We start from the raw sequence: 20910 nt of genomic DNA, 5'->3' as shown, positions 1-20910 counted from the left end.
TATGGGTCGTTATGTGTTATGTACAATTATATGGTGTTAAATAAAATACAGAATTATGTACAAAAGCATAACTTTTGTTAGCACAAACCTTAATAGTTGTACAGTGAGAACATCACATGTGTATGAAAAAGATGAACATTTTTGATGTAAAAGATTTAAGTGTTAAATTTCACTTTGATCAGATCAGACCATTTTAGAGCTACAGAATCAACTAAAAAAATCAGGAAGAGAAAACTGGGGACCAAGCGGTTGAAATTAAGAATCTAGAGAAAAATATCCAAGAACAACACCAGACAATTCAGGATCTTAATTATCCTCACAGAAGAGAAAGGTCTTCATTATGAAACCAAACTGAATGAGACAAGAAAAAGCCTCCAGGAAACTCAAGAACTTCTGGAACAACACAGAAGTAACTTTAACAGACTATGAACAGAACAGCACCAGATAAATGCTGTACGAGAATGTTTTGAAAGAGGAAAAAACACTGAAGCACAGGGATTTTAAATAAAAAGTCTACAAGATCATCTTCCAGAGGGATCCAAGCCAACAATGTTTTCCAGGATGAAGTTAGTAGAGCCAAAGAGGAACAGGAAGTTACCCAGATACAAATGGAAAATGAAATGTTGATAATTGAGGAGAGGAGAAGCTGCTGTGGAGAGAGTATACCGTAGTTTGGTGCGGTTGCAGTTTGGTGCACACATGGTTTCACTGCACCAAAGATGTAATTGTTTTAAATGTTGAGTATTTATATTTAAGGCCATGTGAGAATGTAATAAATGCAAAAGCGAGAATAAACACAAGAAGGAGCAGCTGCTTAAACAAGTACATTCACTGACACTGCACTATATTTTTACATAATCTTTTTACCAGATATTTTACATCAGGTGCCCTTCCTATTGACAGTGTGGCTGAGCTATTTTCTTGCTATCCAAATAAATGTGTCAGGTTCACAGACGTGGGTGAACAGTACAGAGCACACAAAGGCACAATAACACAAGTACTATCCATATTGGAGCAATCGTCACATTTATCCATACACAGGGTGAAGCCATTTTGGATTTTCTGACTCAAGTCCAACTGGAGCTCTGAAATATTCCCCAATTTTCCAAGTAGGAATTCCAAGATGGAAGGGTGTCTGTGTAATCTCTATATATGATCCATATATAAAAATGGAAGGATGTTTACAGCTGGAGTTTACAAGTCGAGTTTACTGTGGAGCTATAACCTGCCATTTGGATGTGACTAGTCTGACCAATTCATATTCTCTCTCTATTGTTTATTTTTGTAGATTGACATGTTTATTTTCTTTCATATTATTTGTTAGATTCATTTAGCTTTGGTGAAGCAGACACAATGACAAATTCCAAACCTTGGTGCAGAGCAGCTAAAGTCTCATCCGAAAAAATCCAACATTAATGTCTGCATTTATGAAATTGCTTAAGTTTTCTTAATGTGCAAAACCTGTTTATTTGAGCTTTTCTCATTGGCAGTGTGAAGCTTTACAGTTAAGTGCCTTCCGTCTCTGAGATCAGCAAACATTGAATACATTATTTCATAGAAACAGGTTTGCATTGACATTCAGAGGGAGTTATGTACAATATGAGCAGAGTATTACAAATGATGAGTCCATAAGAGGGGCCTTGGTGATGGAACAACAGATTAAATTATCCTGTGGAAGGTGCACTCTGTAACAATTCTGGTGGAACTTACTCATAAACTCCAAGGAGATAGTTTAATTTGTCCCTGCATCACACAAATTAAAGGTCAGAGCTGTGGAGAGGCGAGCTTGTTCACTGTAAGGATGCATGTTTTCTATTTATGTTTGAGCAATAAAAACAGCAATTTATTGAATGATAAAGATTGTTACAAGGTATGTGTACCTTCAGAGCAAGTCAAAGCAATGACATCTCCATGGAGACAAGCAAATGCCATATACTCCACTACAAAAATTATAGTGCACCTTTAAAGGCATGAGATTGCCAAAAAATCACTGCTTGTCTTTTGATCACGTTACAATCTCGTTTCCTCTTCCAAAGCATAAAATGTTTGAGGGATTTGGATATTTGGTCTGTCCACATAAACCAGGACTAAACTGGGATTACATATGGAACAAAACCAGGACTAGACCAGAGGCAAACCTGGACTTGCAGAGGGCAGAGCAGTCTGTGAATCCACAGTCCACCACAGTAACATTTCAGTCTTTCTCAGTCTGAAAAGTCTTTTGGTTTGGATATGCTCACGGACACCAGCTGGTAAAGGGGTACAGCAGGCAATGCACCGTCTTAAACCTGAAGGGAAAGAAAAACAGCTTATGGATCACTTAAATTCTGAAGAGGACCCCTTGAATCAATTTAGCTTTGACTTGTTGAACTGCTCAGTTGTATGCTGGATAAAGGGCTTTTGACACAGTAAATCATGACATCTTTTGTTGAAATTACCAGAAGGTGCATTGCGATGGTTTGGATCATATTTGCAAGAAAGGAAACACTGCACAAGAATTAAGGGCACTATGTTCTCTTTCATAGCTCAGTTGGGGTGCCACAAGGCTCCATCTTAGGCCCCCTCTTGTTCAGTGTTTATTTTACCGTAAACACACAGATTTACGCTGATGATGCCATGATATATGTCCTTGCCAAATCTTACCAGAAAGCTATGGAATGGAAAAAATCTCAGATTGAATGATGCACTCATGTCTAACTCTAAATTTCAATAAAACTGTCAGCATGTATTTCATGATAAGGAATAATTTTCTGGTGCTGAAATTATCATCAAGGGAGAACAATTGCAAGTATTGGATTTTGTTAAATATGTAGGTGTTGAACTGGTCAGAACAATGTCTGGTCCCTCCAGGATTTCGTAACATTGCAATCACAACTGTTAAAACAGAATCAACTAAACTCAGCGAGATTGCGCCCTCTGCCTGATTATGATGTAAATAAACAGTTGTAAAGTTGTGGCAAACCTGGAGGGGTCCTGCTCTGTGCTGAAGCTGCCTCTGACCTCAATGGTGTTCAATTTGTTCTCCAACATGCCATAACTCAGAGTCACCTGCAGGAGGAGAGACACAGTGTCATTTAGATAAAGCTTTAATAACGTACTTTCAGCTGTTCATCAGGTGAGTCATTTACCTGTTGCCTGATGTAATTTACCTGGCCAGAACCAGACAAGACTTTACAAAGACTACAAGGGTTAACCCAACAGAGAGACATATGCTCTGTTTGTTTCAAAACAAACATGGCGGCTTGAACTTAAAAATGAGAAAAAAATTGATGGAGCACTGAAAAACCTAGCAGATTCCTGCAGAATCAAGAACAGAAGCAATAAATCTGAGGTAAAAGAAGATATACATTTTGCTCTAAATGAATTTTATAGAGGAGATTTGAGCATTTGAGACACATGCTAAAAATTAGCGGCTGTGGTTGGACTGTCCCAAGTTAGGATGGAAGATTGTCACGCTTCTGCTTCTGTACCTGTCTTCTAATATTATAGCACTCTATGAGTCTCCAGGTGAATTCTACCTGTGAGCTGAGGTCCTTCTGCTGCACCAGGAACAGGTTCTCCAGGTGGGAGTGGAACAGGGAGCAGTGGACCATGGACAGTCCCAGTCTTTGCTCCACGATAAAGCCCACAGTGCAGTCGTCAGGGAGACGGATCAGAGCTGACGTCTGCTCGAACTGAGAACCACTGAGGAAAAACACAGAATTTCCATGCTTTTTTAGACATCACATTGACTAACATGTATTTCCTGGAGGCTGATCGTGGCCTTAAAGCTTCACTTTCTGGAGGTGGCACATAATTTGCATGATTCCATGGAAATACTGAGTTAAAACCATCACAAGAGTCTATTTGTGTAATATATCTCACCTGGCCCACGGAGCCATCCTCTCAGCCAGAGCTCGGCTGAGGCAGAAACCAGCGCCCCCTGTGGCAAACCAGAAGTGCACCTCCCTCTGCAAGTAACATGTGAAAACAAATGTGTTTAAGACTATATATTTCTAATAGTTTATTGTTGGAGTCAGTGGCACACAGACATACACTTGTCACAATACTGAACATTCAAAACAAGACACTTGATTCCAAACTCAGCACCATAAACAAATCCAAAACAATCCACATTTTTGCTGAACTGTTTAAAGGTGCACCTGCTTGTCTCCATGGACTTGTTATTGCTTTTCCTGGAATTTTCCACAGTATAGCATTATTTACATGGAGAAGGCAATGCCATCTGGACAAGATCTGTGGAGAGGCGAGCTTGTTCACAGTAAGGATGCATGTGTTGATTTTAGCAATAAAAAACTTATAATCTATACTATATAGATAACTATATAAACCTTATAATTATATATAACCCTTATAATTGCAAAAAAAAAAAAGGTGCAAGATAGACATGTTTTACTGTTGAACATTTCAAGCAAAGCAATATTTTCATGGAGACGAGCAGGTGGCAGACCCTCTATCAGAGCTGCATTGTACATCTTTAAGATATGTTCTAGTTCTAGCCATATGTTTCACAATGGAGAGTAGGACATCTGCATTAGTTATAGTTAACAGTTCAAAAGTATATTTTTCAATGAGCAAAAAGTTCTTAAAATGGCACCTACAGGCAAGTTGACACACCTGAATACAATTAATTCTCTCCTTTTCCATACAACACAAATATTACTGGTTTAAAGAGGGGTCTGTTACTTCAAAGGTAGCAAAAAACAAAGTTCAAATCTACCAACTGGACAAATTGTTGTAGGAGTGAAGACATTTTCGCTGCTCACCCAAGCCGCTTCTTCAGTTCTTCAACGGGGCAAACATATGATCAGGCCCATCAACAAAAATTTGGGGGCCCAGGGCAAGAACCCTCACATGTGCCCATGGGGAAATGTGGGAAAATACTATAAACAACTAAATGCTAAAACAACGTATTAAAATGGTTTAACTTTCGTTTTTTGGTGCTCTAATACCCCCCTTCCTGTTGCTCTCCAGGCTAAGTCACACCCCCTTTTACATCTGTCCATCCATCCATCCATTTTCTTCCGCTTATCCGGAGCCGGGTCGCGGGGGCAGCAGTCTAAGAAGGCCTTCCGGCTCAGCTCCTTCTTCACCACAACGGACCGATACAGTGACCGCATCACTGCAGACGCTGCACCGATCCGCCTGTCAATCTCACGCTCCATCCTTCCCTCACTCGTGAACAAGACCCCGAGATACTTGAACTCCTCCACTTGAGGCAGAGACTCACCACCCACCCGGAGAGGGCAAACCACCTTTTTCCGGTCGAGAACCATGGCCTCGGATTTGGAGGAGCTGATTCTCATCCCAGCCACTTCACACTCGGCTGCAAACCGCCCCAGTGCCTGCTGCAGGTCCTGGCTCGATGAAGCCATCAGGACAACATCATCCGCAAACAGCAGAGATGAAATCCTGTGGTTCCCAAACCAGGCCCCCTCCGGCCCCTGGCTGTGCCTAGAAATTCTGTCCATAAATATAATGAACAGAACCGGTGACAAAGGGCAGCCCTGGTGGAGTCCAACATGCACCGGGAACAGGTCTGACTTACTGCCGGCAATGCGAACACAGCTCCTGCTCCGGTCATACAGGGACCGGACAGCCCTTAGCAAAGGGCCCCAGACCCTATACTCCCGGAGCACCCCCCAAAGGACACCACGAGGGACACGGTCGAATGCCTTCTCCAGATCCACAAAACACATGTGGACTGGTTGGGCATACTCCCATGAACCCTCGAGGACCCGATGGAGAGTATAGAGCTGGTCCAGTGTTCCACGACCAGGACGAAAACCACACTGCTCCTCCTGAATCCGAGGTTCGGCTATCGGTCGGATTCTCCTCTCCAGTACCCTGGAATAGACCTTACCGGGAAGGCTGAGGAGTGTGATTCCCCTGTAATTGGAACACACCCTCCGGTCCCCCTTCTTATACAGAGGGACCACCACCCCGGTCTGCCACTCCAGTGGCATTGACCCCGACCGCCACGCGATGTTGCAGAGACGTGTCAGCCAAGACAGTCCCACAACATCCAGAGACTTGAGGTACTCGGGACAGATCTCATCCACCCCCGGAGCCTTGCCACCGAGGAGCTTGCTAACCACCTCGGTGACTTCAGCCAGGGTGATGGACGAGTCCGCCTCCGGGTCCCCAGTGTCTGCTTCCTCCTTGGAAGACATGACGGGAGGATTGAGGAGATCTTCAAAGTATTCCTTCCACCGCCCGACAACATTCCCAGTCGAGGTCAGCAGCTCTCCACAGTGTTGGTGAAGCACTGCTTCCCCCTCCTGAGGCGTCGGACGGTTTGCCAGAATCTCTTTGAGGCCGTCCGATAGTCCTCCTCCATGGCCTCCCCGAACTCCTCCCAACCCAGAGTTTTTGCCTCTGTGACTGCCCGAGCCGCGGCATGCTTGGCCCGCCAGTACTCATCGGCTGCCTCAGGAGTCCCACGAGCCAACAAGGCTCGATAGGACTCCTTCTTCAGCTTGACGCGACAAGCACCGCAGACCTTACGACCACAGCTACGAGCGGCCGCATCGACAATAGAGGTGGAGAACATGGCCCACTCGGAGTCCATGTCTCCAACCTCCCCCAGGATCAGGGAGAAGTTCTCCCGGAGGTGTGACTTGACCCCTCTGACAGAAGGCTCTGCCAGGCGTTCCCAACAGACCCTTACAATATGCTTGGGTCTGCCAGGTCTGTCCGGCTTCCTCCTCCGCCAGAGGATCCAACTCACCACCAGGTGGTGATCAGTTGACAGCTCAGCCCCTCTCTTCACCCGAGTGTCCAAGACACGCGGTCGGAGGTCAGATGACACAACAACAAAGTCGATCATTGACCTCCGACCTAGAGTGTCCTGGTGCCACGTGCACCGATGGACACCCTTGTGCTCGAACATGGTGTTTGTTATGGACAAACTGTGACGTCTGTATTTTTGTATATATATTACTTTATATTTATATATTATTTTATATTTATATTATACTGTATATTTTTGTTTATTTTTTGTATATTTAGGCCCGAGCCTGGGACTCCGTCCCGGCGAGGGACTCATTAAAACCGCGTCCGGAGCGTGGAAAATGGCAAAAATCAAGTAGTAAACACGCCCCGACATGGCAGTGAGTGGTGTCAAAAATTAGAACTCGACGAGCTCTAATTGTCACAAAAGACCCCGAGAAAAAATAACGAAAGACGACTCGGTAGCACCACCTCAAACTTTGATTTTCATGGGGCCAATGGGAGCCCGACTCGGAAAAAAGTCAACATAAAAATCTGAAACTCACATCAAAAAATAGAACATGTCAGGACATGACAAAAATGATATTATGGCCCCGCCCTAAAATGTACAGGAAGTCGGCCATATTGGATCAAACCGGGGAATGACAGAAGCACACATCCTCGCATTCAGGACACCTCCTCGCACAGTTTTCATCACAAACACTTCAAATAGGGCCAAAATGCACAAGACCCATGTGTGATGAAAGATTATCAATTACATTTTGAATATGACTTTGGGTGTGGTCATTTTCAACAATTTTTGGGGAAAAAAAAATTCCCTTTCACACATTTTTTGGTTGGAAAAGGCTGATACAGCGTTTATGCAGATTTGTGGGCTGAATATGATATGTAAATCAAGGTGCTGTCTCACAAATTGTCTCTCTAGCGCCCTCTTCAAAGTATATTTTCAAATATTTGTATAAGACAATCGGTATGTTCTGGACATTTAAGATGGGGCACAATATGAGAATGTCACATGACTCTAGCTGTTACGGTTTAGGAGAAAAATAATGGGTGAAAAAAAATTCAGTTATTTTATTATTATACTTGCTGGATTGAGGCCACTTTCGACCCTGAACATTAACGAAAAGTCAGTCTTATTTTACCTAAAACTCAAGATTGGAATATACCGTAAATTTCGGACTACAGGGCGCACCTCAATATGAGCCGCACCAGCTAAATTTGAAAAGAAAATCTATTTTGTACATATATAAGCCGCACCTGAATATAAGCCGCAGGTTTTCATATTGTAACATGAGATATTTACACAGAAAGACGGTGCACCGACACGCTTTTTTTTTAACTGTGCCTGAAAATTGGCACCAACACGACATCAACACGGGATGAACACACCTGCAGGTTTAGAAAATAAAGCTGCACGGAAAATCTGCTTTTATTTCCTCTGAAAACTTTTGTCGTCTTTTTACATTGACCAAGTTGGATTCATTGATGTCGAGCTTACGTGCAGTGGCTCTATTTCAGGGGTCGGCAACACGCGGCTCCGGAGCCGCATGCGCCTCTTTCAGCCTTATACTGCGGCTCTGCGTGGCTTGGGAAAATTTATTTTAAGTATTTAATTGAAGTGTATTTTATTTGTGTTAGCTCTTTTTTATTGTAGTTTAAATTGGAAGATTATTATGATCTTTTAAAATAAAATATATATATTTTCTTATTTTTCGTTGCTCAAAATAAGCGTCACACTCGCGGAACAATGTTCAAAACAAACATCGCTCACGTCTCACAGACACTGACACAGCTCACAGTCCTGCGTAAAGAGCCCTGATTTTCAGACGCTGTGAGCACAGGGGTCAGGAGCAACTTTGGCCCGTCCCTAATGACACACTAATAAGCTCGTCTGTAGATGTATCATTAAAATCCTGCTGGAAATCGCCACAGAAATCTATTTGATGTAGTAGCAAGTTTATTATCTGCTCTTGTCTCCGCGATGAAGTATCACGTATAACACATCAGACACGACGCACAAAAGTAGAGCCACAGGTGAGTGAAAATGAGCCAAAACAAAAGTCTTTGGAGAGCTTTTAACAAAGGGGAAAAGGACAACTGAGGAGCCAGAAGAAGAGACTACGACCTCCAAGAAAAAGAAAGATAAATTTAACAGACAATGCCTACTTAAAATCTGGGTTTGTCGCTGCAGGTGATTCTCACGCACAGAGTCCGCTCTGCGTAACATACGGGAAAAGCAAATAAGGCAATGAAACCTTCAAAACTGCTTTGGCACATGGAGAATAAGCACCTGGGATTAAACGATACGCCTTTAGAGTTGTTGTTTTTTTTTTTTTAAAGAAACTGCGGAGCAGAGTAGACATAATCACATAATCAGTGCAGGGCTCACACTGATGCAGCGGTTTGGTGAGTTGTATTTTTTTATGCACTTAAGTTATTTTTGCCATATTTATCTGCCACGTGGCTCTTTGCGTGTTAAAGGCCGACCCCTGCTCTATTTCCTTCTTTATCTTAAAAACTGCATCATATCCATTTCATGATGCGCAAAATGATCGTTCAAAATCAAAACTAGTGAATTCTTCAGAGCAGAATCTTTCCCCACGTTTGTCTTACTTTTGTGTTTACAGCTAGAGAGCCCCCCCAGGGGCCGTTATCCAGTAAAATTCCATAAATAAGCCGCACTGCTGTATAGGCCGCAAAAAGCGTGGAAAAAAAGTCGCGGCTTATAGTCCGAAATTTACTGTAATTGTTTTTTGAAATTTGTACTCAAAATATTGAAAAATGACTCTGTAGCACAAATTTTCTCATAGACAATTGAAATTTGGCACATACATCCTTGTTGACATACTGATCAAAAAAGCCAATGGCATACCTCTACGCTGATTTTGGGGGAGGGGCGATGTACGTGGGAACGAAATGCGGGATCTTTGCGGTGGCTTGGGCCTCACAGTCGCAAGAGGTGGACTTTACTGTAGACTAAGTAGATGTTCTACTCTAATCCAACTATGGCCTAAAAGTCAAGTTTGCCAACAGAAGGAGTAAAAAGGCACGACTAAAACAGATGAAACACGTCTCTGTGGCGCCCTCTTAAAAACTCAGAACACTACTTTACTGACATTTCCATTAATGCATTTTGTTAGATTTAACCTCTAAATTAATGGGGTTAAAACAATGAAAACCTAAATGTAATGAGTGTAATGAGTTTACATATGAAATAGAATGTTTTTAATATCTCTTATCAGCAGGTTTCATTTCCAATTGCCACAGCAGCAAACACGAGACGTTGAATCACCCCATTAGATTTATACAGGTGAGGTTTAGAGCAGGTTTCCAAACTGGGGCACAGGGGCCAAATGTGGCAGAATTAATCATTGATAGTAACTTTTACAGCAAATGAAGTATTTCCACCACTATAACTTCAATAACATCACATTATATTGTGATACAGACCTAACATCAATGTTCCAAGCATTATTAAAACAATCACTAAATTGTTTTATTTGGATTTGGATTATTTGGATAAGTAATTATAGAAACATTAACCATAAACCAGGACTAAACATCTGGAATCAGACAGTTTCACGTCAAATTCTACCATAAAGTTCTGACCTTTCTCCAGTTTCAGTTTAAACTAGAGTCTAGAATGTTCAGATGTCACATGACCACAACCTGCTGATCACGTGACATCTGATCACTGCTTTAGAATTCCATACAATCTTGTTACCACGGCAACTCCAGAGCTTTGACTCAAAACATGTGTGTTGCTTAACAGACAACACACATTTAGCAGAACTGTACAACAGCAGAGAATTTAAGAGGCGCTCAGCAAGTTTTATCTATTACCTCACATTTATTACATAGACATTGAAGGATTGAAACTGATGAGTGAAGAGATCAGACAACTCCAGCTCCCTGATAGGATATCACCCGAGATGAGATCCTTATCGCCCCAGTCCGGAGAAGAAAAAGGCACTACCAGCTGCCCCCTGGATGACTTTGTACCCGTCATCTCAGTGGAGAGAATCGAAACTCTGTCCAATCGCTACTGGGAGATAGTGCGGAGTCAAAAGCTGTCGGAGCAGGAGGTGGAGGACAAGACGGTGGATTTGCTGTTGAAGATGGTCACGGTCGTCTCCAGGGAAATAATCAGGGTTTTAGTGGACTACATTTCCATTGACCGACTTTGTAGTGATAACCTTGTGTCACATGAAGCAGTGATAGCTGCACTGACCCCCGCTTTCACAGTCCTCTTCAGGAACTCAGAAGAGCCTCAGGCTGCCGAGATGGTCCTAGAGATGTTGAGTGGATGGGTGACCAACAAAGTCAACTCTGACTTATCCTGCTTCAGTGTCCAGGACAACAAACCAGTGGTAAAGAAGGAGCATTTTAGAATTGGAAAAGAACGAAGACGGAATGGACTGGGAGTGGGAAGACCTTTCCGCGTTGTCTCATTTGAGAACCTCACGCCCATACAGGAGGAACAGGACGAGGACTTATCACCAGCCGAAAAGAGCTCTGAAAACCAGGATCAGCACTGTGCCTCATGGGCCCCAAATTCTACCCTATCTGCACAGGAACAGGCAAGTGCCCCAACGACCAAGTTTCAGGTAGTCAGGCAGAAACTGGCTCAGTGGTGTGCACCTTGTTGCCAACGTCAGCCTAAAGAGGATCCGGAAACAAAAAAAGACCCAGTCAGAAGGTCTCTCCACAAGATTCACGAAGTGGCCAGCACTGTGTCCCTGTCCCAGGTCCAGAACCCTCAAACAGAGGAGCCCACTGCTCCTCTCACCCAAGGACATTCTCAGTGTCAGTGGGAGAGAGAGCATGTCTGGAGCTTGGCTTTTAAGGTGAGCCGGCGTGCCCTCCAGACCAAAAACCCATCTGCGGTACAACCAATTTCCGCTAAACTGTATCAGCAGCTGATGTCACAGATGTCTGAATGGAACATTAGGGTGAAGCCCGATACTGAGGACATCAAGGACGTGGCTGACGCTGTGTACAGGGACCTGTGCTCAGGGTCCACAAAGAAATGGGTTTGTTTTAATGCCTTCCTTAAAGACGATCACTACATAGAGACCATCAGAGACACCATCCGTAGCCATCTGGAGATGCCACAGAAGAGGAGGAGGTTCAGGTCCTTCCTTCGCTCACTGCGCCGTGTTTTCTGCAGGTCCCGTTGAGGGCCTAGTTCCTCACAGACCCTGTAAAGGCCGGTAGACTGGTCCACACAGGTCAGAGGCTTTTTCTCCTGACCTAAGCTGTGGGTGGGCCTGGCTGAACACTTCTCCACAGTAATAACTCCCTGAATATTCTCCTCAGAACCGCATTTCCTTGATCTGATGAGGAGGAGTGGCTCAGGTGAATAAATCTTTGGGGAATATGTTTAATCAGTGTAAATGGTCCCTCGGCACCAGATGATCTTCAACAGGAGACGTGACGAAAATATGAATAAATGCAAAATATTTAAAAGAAACTCTTCTCACCACAGATTGTTCTATTTTGTATCTTTGATTAAGTTTTCTTGGTCAATATTTCATTTAAAATGTCCAAATTACAACGTAATGATCCATGGGTATGTGCAGAAAAAAATTAAGTATGTTCAAAACACTTACTCCTTTCTGAAGCCAAGCAGTACCACAACTGTGCCTTAATTCACAAATCTGACAAAACTCTGAAATGTGTTCAAAGACAACAGTGTAAATAATCATGATGAGCTCAATCCACTAAAGCCACTAAAGGCTCAATGGAGACTAATTTTTTTTTTTTCCTGCGCAAGAAACATGAAAAGTTAATTTTAAATAGTCCTCAGAGGCTTGTAGATTATTCTTTGTAAAGGACAGTTTTCAAAAGTCAAATGTAATTCACTAATATTTAAGTTTATATACCTCCTTGTTAAAATCAATTAGACATTATTTTCAGTGATATTTGTATAAGACGATAACAAAAATACAATAACAAAAGACAATGTTTCAAAATGGATCTGTTTGTTCTGCAATTGATTTAGATTTATTTTTTTTAAACTTAGCAAAACAGATTTTATAATGATAGATCTTGTGGCCATTATTTCCCACATAAGTCTATCAGAAATATTAATGGGGAATTTACTACCCAGAATCTCAAAGTGGATAGTGTTTTAATTTAATTTTCAAAAAGTTAAAAAAATTCACACGGATTTTATTTTATGATGTGAATGCATTGATATACAAATTACATAGTTGAGACAATATATTGCTCCACAGCGCAATCGTGTTGCCATGGCAACGTCCAACATTTGTCATAGAAATACATGGGGTTTGGTTAATTGGGATGAAAAAAAAAAGTTTGTCGTAGACCACTGAAATTTTGTACACATATTCCACACATCATAATGAACAAAAAAGCCAATGAGAACATCCCTGTATTTCCAACTGTGCAGGCGTGAAAATGTTATAAATGGTCTCTTTGGAATGAATGGGGTAGTATCACTCAGTCGCTGATTTTGGGGGGAGGAGCGATGTAAGCGGGAACGAAATGCAGGAGCTTCACGGTGGCGTGTACCCCGCGGTCACAAGGGGCCTTTATCACTGCTTGCAGTTTTAATTATTTTTGTAATTTAGATGAAAGTAAACTTTTCCCATTTTTTCCTATGACATGTGTATTGCAATATAAATAAATAGGTAAAATATATAATACATGTAAATAGTTTTTGGGTTTGAGTCCCAGTCTGACCAGTGTGCTGTGTAGTGTCCCTGAGGAATATGTCTGAATCTGTTGTGTGAGTAACTGGCCGTGTCGCTTGCCCCAAAACGCACTATGTAAATCAAATGCATCATAATAAATACATATAATTATAATATTTTGTCAAATCTTTCTCCAAGTGTCTGTTGATATTGACTTACCGTCTTGTTGCCCTCCACCAGTTCGTGTGCTGTGAGGGGCCTGTCGAGGCTGGGTCTGCCCACGTACAGCTCTCCGTCCTGGGGGAAGGAGCGCAGCAAAGGCAGCAGAGCTCCAGGGTTCAGGTAGTTGTCATCATCCACATGACAGAACCACCTGCTCACAGGACGCAAAGAACAGGTAAACCAGGGAAGTTTTCAGGTCTTAATTCCAACAGTAGATAAAAGTATTCTATCTGCTGGTGCACTGAGGAGGAGCGAAAGTCTGAATCAGGCTCAAACACTAATGAAGCCACAGCACCTTCTTAACACATGTTACATTTTTATTGTTCTCAAAATGCCATATTTGCTGAAAACAACAAATTAACATGTTGAGAGTGCCATCACAACACAATCAATGGAACTACTGCACATCACATCAGGTTTGAGAAGTTGTAGTGATGTTACGTCAGGACAGTTACTTTTACATGAGTAGTAGTTTGACCGAATGCTTTTTTAACCTCCTGAGACCCAAGCTCTTGCATGACATGCTTTATTAATTTTTTATATTTAAAAATATAAAAAATTTTTAATGAAATATTCTAAACATTCTAAACTGTTAAAAAATTAATATATATATATATATATATATAATATACTCACATTGTTGCTGTTCTTGCATGTTGTTATTGTTCTTCTAAAAATTTACATTGTGGCCTAGACAACCCAAAATGTGTTGGCCACATATGAGAATGCCAGGTCTCAGGCGTAACTGAGTAATTTCTTAAACCACTACTTCTACTTGAGTGACTATTTTGATGTATCTTTACTCTTTACTCTTCAGTGCAATTTTCTGTACAATAGTCTGAAAACCAGGCCAGAACTAAGCCAGGATAATACCTCCTCTTTAAAAACTTTTGAGGACAATCCAAAGTCTGGAACCAGAAAAGCTGATGTCAGGGAAAAACAGAATCATGTTGTTTTCAGCATAAGATAGTTTACAGTGCAGTCTCCAGCCTCACCACTAGAGGGCACCACAACATAGCAGGTGCATGAGTGTAGTTTAGGCCAGTCCTGTTCCTCTTTCCACTGTAAGTCTACAAGTGACCAAACCTTTATGTCGACAATATGAAATGATTTGAACATTTGTGTTTCTTGCACTGCTCCTTCAGACATGATTTAGTTTGTCTCATTTTTGTGTCTTTCCCAAATATTTTTTTTTACTCTTGAGTCATTTCTTGGACCACTACTTCGTACTTCTCGTTGAGTACAATCTTTGGCTATTCTACCAACCTCTGACAGCTACTCAAGTAAGAATAACTTAAAGAGTAACTGTCTGTTTGATTTTAAATTGTAGTTAATGTAATTGGAAGAACAAAATTACACATACTGCACAAAATCTGGTATTTTCAAAGTGGAACATTTTTAAAGGTGTGTGATGTAACATTTCTGGTGGAAGGTCCTTCACATGTTCGCCTCCATGAAGATGTTATTGCTTTACTTAGAATGTTCCAGAGTACTACATTAAACGTATATATCTCATGTAGACAAGCAGGTGACGCCACCATGCCAACTTGCAAGTCAGATCTGTGGAAAGGGCGACCCCACTTACAGTAAAAATTCATGTTTTTGAGGGTATTTTTGAGCAGTAAAACTAAGTAAAAATATGACATCACAGTTACCCATCTCCCTGGAAACAAGCAGGTGATGCTACCCAGCCAAGTTACAGGTTAAATCTGTGGAAAGGGTGACCCCACTCACAGTATTTAAGATTTTTCTCCTTTAGCAATAAAAACACCAGTAACTGAATACATGAAATATGGTTTGAATTACTTCTATGGACTTTATTGTTGGTTTAATGGCATACTGTGGAACATTCCAGACAAACCAATACCATCAGAAGCAGTTGTTGACGAATCCTCCCACAAACACCACCATAGAAGTGCCACAGTGCAGCTTTAATAGTGTTGTTTCAGACGTTGATTGTGTTGTATCTCACCTTTTATCTGAGCTCATGAAGCCATCGTACTCTGCAGACATCTTACAGGACAGGGCCTGCTGACTGTGGTCCGACTGGCACCGCGTCACCTCCAGCTTATACCCTCAACACAACAACAACAACTTGATTTAAATATGTTTACACCGCATCGAAGCGCTAACATCTGAGAGAGACTGAAATCTGAAATGACAAACTAATCCAAGAATCCCATGCATTTCAAAACATGTTTGTAGAAGTATTAACTACAGGCTTAGCAGCTTTTACACAGAATAAGACCCCATGGAGACAAAGGGAGGGCATCTGACACACATGGAGAGTGTTGGATTTAGCCCTGGATTTTGCTATGTTTTAGTCCTGTTTTAGTCCTGGGTTTAGTCCTTGTTAAGTGTCCTGCTTTACTCTGGGTTTAGCCCTTGTTTAGTCCTGGTTTAGCACTTATTTAGTCTTAGTTTAGTCCTAGTGTAGTCCTGGTTTAGTCCTGGTTTAGTCCTTACTTAGTCCTGGTTTAGTTCTGGTTTAGTCCTGGTTTAATCATGGTTTAGCCCTTACTTAGTCTTGGTTTAGTTTTGGTTTAGACCTGGTTTAGTCCTGGTTTAGCCCTTGTTTTGTCCTGGTTTAGCCCTTGTTTAGTTCTGGTTTAGTCCTGGTTACCTGCAGACTTCAGCTCCTCATCTTCGGCGTCAGTGAAAATATATGTCTGAAAACAGGAAACACATTTCATCATTAGTTCAATAGTGTATTTTCTGGCTCTGGTTCATGTGCTAATCCTGCTGCTGGTCTCTGTTATGTCATCATGTTTTGTACCACAGTGATATGAAGCAGGTTAATGAGTAAAGTGAGAGACGTATTGATATTTGGACCAGCACTGCCCTCTGGTAGTACCATATGAAAAACATTCAAGCCATCAATAGTATGAGTCTCTGTTGCTTCTGGGACTAACAGCCAACAGGGTCCAAAACAGACAAAGAATAAACCAGGACTAAGACCGGACCAGATCTAATACTGAACCAGGACAAAACCAGGATTAGACCAGGACTAACCCCATGATGTGAAAGTAACACCTTTTTTGGGACAGCCAATAGTGTCCAAAAACTGGCTAAAAGCAAACCAGGACTAAAACTGTATAAAAATCGGCTTGTACTTCCTGTCTGCTCTCTTCCTGCTTCAAAGTGGTTTCCTGTGATTAATTTATTGTATTTTTAAGTCCTGTTTTAATCCTGGTTTAGTCCTGATTTAGTGTTTTAGTGTTGGTTTAGTCCTTGTTTAAATCCTGTTTTAGTTCTGGTTTAGTCCTGGTTTAGTGCTCATCATCAGCCCCATTTGCCCATGACAGCAACAACAACTTCTTATTTTAACCTATTCTAAACTGTTCATTATTTTCCTGGAATAATTTATCTAAATGTATAAAATTGTCAGAAGGAGAGACATCCATTTTTTTTCTCTTTTCTTGGTCGTCATGGAGCAGATATTTAATAGATCTGATTTTATATTTGTTGTATTTTCTTAGTCCTGTCATCTACTACCCACAGTATTCACTTTTCTAGCAGCACTTTAACTTTTAACTTTAACTGTTGGCAATATGAAATGATTTGAACATTTGTGTTTTTTGCACTGCTCCTTCAGATTTGATTATTTAGTTTGTCTCATTTTGTGTCTGTCCTTTAAAAATACCAGATTTTGTGGATTATTTAAGGTTTGTACTTCAACTTTAATTCAGATGTCATGGCCCAAACAGTTACTCTTTAAGTTGCTCTAGTTTGAGCAGTACATTTCCCAGATACTTAGTTACTCTTACTTGAGTAATTTCTTGGACCATTACTTTGTACTTTTACTTGAGTAATATTATTTTTAAAAGAATGAGTACAATTTTTGACTACTCTACCCACCTCTGACTATGACGTATGACCCCAGAGCCCTGCACATGCACTTTAGCTCATACAGAGGGTTAGAGAGAGCAGAGTGAGGACAGAAATGTACCATGTGACTGTGAACACTTTATTTCCTCTTTTACTCAAACACTCAAACTCAGACAGGAAGTGGCGGAGAGCAGAATAGGAAGTAGCTCTCTCAGCTCAACTGCTTTTATCTGCAGCTACTAAAGATTATGAACACTCTGTTTAGACCTGGTTTAGACCAAGCTTAAACATAGTTTAGTGCTGGCTTTGGACCTGGTTTAGTACTAGTTTAGACCTGGTTTAGTACTGGTTTGGACCTGGTTTGGGCCTTATTTAGTACTGGTTTAGAACAGATTTTTTTTACTGGTTTAGACCTGATTTAGACCAATTTTAGACCTCATTTAGTATTGGTTTTGGAACTAGTTTAGACCTGGTTTAGAGCTGGTTTACACCTGGTTTAGTTCTGCTTTGGACCAAGTTTGGATATGTAGAGCTGGTTTAGACCTATAGTGTCTTGGATTAGCTCTGCTTTAGTCCCAGTTGAATTTTGCTTTAGTGCTTTTTAGTCTTGCTTAAGTCCTGTCTTAATCTTGGTTTAGTCTTGGTTTAGTTTCGGATTTCGTCAGAATTGGTTTAGTTTCAGGTGCAAGTGAGAACACACTGTTTTGCTTTAGGCCTGGTTTAGTTCTGTTTAAATTCTGGTTTACATCTGACTTTGTCTTAGATTAGTCCTGTTTTAGTCCTGGTTTAGACCTGGCTTTGTCCTGGTTTAGTTATGTTTTAGTCCTGTTTTAAACTTGGCTTTGTCCCAGATTAGTCCTGCTTTAATTCTGATTTAGTCCTGTTCTAGTCCTGGTTTAGACCTGGTTTACACTGGTCAGTAGTCTTTGTAGTAGTCCCCTCTGTATCATATATTCACTCTCCCTCCTCTGTCTTTTCAAACTCTCCCCATAAACCCAAACTCGAAGTATAAGAAAGAAACTATGGACCACAGCAACCATTTTTCCATAAAGAAATACAACCATCAGACACGACATTTTTAGAAAAGGCTGAAATGCTCTTTATGCTTTTGTGATATATATATTCTGTTATCATTCATACCACTTGAAAAACATAACACTGTTGTTTTGATTATCATTAAGTACGAGCTAAACAGCCTAAATCCACCTGCCGCGTGCTGGTGACATATGACAGACTCACGTGCGCTTTGGTCCTGGAGATCCACGTTTGCAGGAGCAGCGCCAGTCTCGTCCTGTGGAACTTCCCCGTGGTTTTTACCGCGATGTAAATGTCCTCCAGCTTCAGCGGGCGCTCGGTGACCCCCTGCCGCGGGTCAGAGGAGCTTAACCGGGGCGCAGGAGGGGACGGAATAGTAGGTGCGCGGTGTTCGTGGATGGGGCGGTGGCGGACAGAGACAGAAGCCGCCGGAGACGCGCTGATTTCGGACAGAGGAGTGGGGCGCAGCTGGAAGTCCACACACATGAGCACGATGAAGGTGAGGACACAGACAGGGACCGTGCGCCGCATCCGCGTGCACTTTGGCATCGTGCGTAAAAGGTTTAGGTCCACGTGAAGAGCGTCCTGACACAGCGACCCCCCATCACGTTAGTGCGCGTGTCACCTCCGCTCTGTCACATCCATAGTTTCAAATCGCCTGTTCCTGTATCGTGAAGTATCTGCGCTTTGACTGTGACTGAAGCGTTTCTGAGCAAGAGCCTCCTGTCTCCTGTTCTCCTCTCTCTATCTCTCTCCGTCCCCCTTCCCCTCCTTCTCCTCCCCCTCTCTCTTTCTTTCTCTCTCATTCTCTCCCTCCCACCCTCTCTCTCTCTCTCTCTCTCTCTCTCTCCACCCCCCCTCTCTTTCTCTCTTCAACTCTCCTCCTCTCTCTCCCTCTCTCTTCCTCTCCCTCCCTCTCTGTCTCTCTCTCTTTCTCCCTCTCTCTCTCCCTCTCTCTCTCTGTCTCTCCCCCCTCCCTCTCTCTTCCTCTCCCTCTGTCTCTTTCTTCCTCTCTCTCTCCCTCTCTCTTTCTCCCTCTGCTCTGTCTCTCTCCCACACACAGACAAACTTAACTGAGTCAAACTGAACGTGTGCAGCTTCCTGTTCCTAAAACCAGAGCAGAGTGTGTGTTTTTAGGCCGTTCAGAAGACGAGATGATGATTTCAGATGATGATTTCAGATGATGATTTCAGATGATGATTTCAGATGATGATTTCAGATGATGATTTCAGATGATCAAACACAAACACCTGTTCACTTCCATATTTGTCCATGGTGAGGTGTGTGATGCATTGGTCTTAAACACATTTTGACAGCCCAGGTTACATTTTCAGTGCTTTGTTTCCTTTGTTGTTGTGAGCAGCAGCACTTTTATCACAGCTGCCCTGGGGCTGACTGACAGAGACATGGCTGCCAAAGACCATCACACTGTTTGTATGTTCTTTTTGATTCTTCAGAATAGAGCTTTACTCTTCAGTGACCGTGTGTAAACTTCTCTGTGACATCACAGTGCCTCAGTACGGTAGCTACAGTATTGTACAGTGCAGTTCACTATTGAAGTGCAGTACAGTACAGTACTGTAGTGTAGTACAGTACAATTTTGTGCACTACAGTACTGCACAGTACTGTAGTGCAGCAGATCTGAGTCTACTGCACTACAGTACTGTGCAGTACTGTAGTGCAGTACTGTAGTGCAGTAGACTCAGATCTGATTCTGACATACTCTCTCACAAAGCAGCTGAGGCTTTTGTGTCCCACTGTATGCCACCAAAGTCCTCCCTCCCCTCCTTTCTTTTCTTCTCCTCTTTTCTTCCTCCGTCTTCTCCTTTCTTTTTTCCCTCTTCCCTCTATCTCTTGTTCACAGAACAAGTGCAGCACAGACCTTACCTCCGGTCCTGTCTCTAGAGGCTGATGTTCCCAGACTAACTCTGGACTCAACTGAACAAGGACCAAACAGACCCTTCACCGTTAGACCTGATCTCTGTTTGCCTCATATGGATTTCAGTCCAGTGAGACTCCCAGAAGAAACTAGATTTTATTTTAGTAAAACCTTAAATAGAATTATGTTAACTATGTTAACACACACAGAGGAGAGACAGTCCCAGAGGAGAGTCCTGGGACAGGGACAGTAAGATCCAGGTCCAACCTCAGACCTTTGTTTATTTGTGCTTCTCACGTCTCTCCTTTCACCTGCTCTTCCCTCTCACCCTCTCTCTGTCCTAACTCTCTCGCACCCTCTCTCTCTCACACTTTCTCTCTCCTTTTAACCTGCTCTGCCCCTCCCTACGTTCTCTCTCTCCTAACTCTCTTTCACTCTATCTCTCTCCCTGTGTGCTCTTTTCCTCCTCCACACTATCTTCTCTCTCCCTTTCTCATGTACCTGACCTTTTCCATGTCTCTCTATTTCTCCCTCTCTTTTCCAGCTCCCTCC

The 20910-nt window shown here is 42.2% G+C and overlaps 1 protein-coding gene across 1 annotated transcript; it reads right to left on the bottom strand.

The window, feature by feature from the left end:
- Window positions 1–286: 286 nt before the first annotated feature.
- Window positions 287–19225, bottom strand: mfng (MFNG O-fucosylpeptide 3-beta-N-acetylglucosaminyltransferase). The gene is made up of 8 exons (XM_033966793.2): window positions 18684–19225; window positions 16240–16285; window positions 15589–15691; window positions 13614–13767; window positions 3865–3950; window positions 3519–3684; window positions 2963–3048; window positions 287–2288 (listed from the first exon to the last, which is right to left on the bottom strand). Exons 1-8 carry the CDS (start codon window positions 19026–19028, stop codon window positions 2237–2239), a joined length of 1038 nt encoding a protein of 345 aa, XP_033822684.1. The 5' UTR covers window positions 19029–19225; the 3' UTR covers window positions 287–2236.
- Between the last annotated feature and the right edge of the window lie 1685 nt (window positions 19226–20910).

Source organism: Periophthalmus magnuspinnatus, chromosome 1 (assembly GCF_009829125.3).
Source record: "Periophthalmus magnuspinnatus isolate fPerMag1 chromosome 1, fPerMag1.2.pri, whole genome shotgun sequence".
NCBI classification, from domain to species: domain Eukaryota; kingdom Metazoa; phylum Chordata; class Actinopteri; order Gobiiformes; family Gobiidae; genus Periophthalmus; species Periophthalmus magnuspinnatus.
Note: the sequence above shows the minus strand (reverse complement) of the source record. Positions and strands in the feature narration are given on the sequence as shown.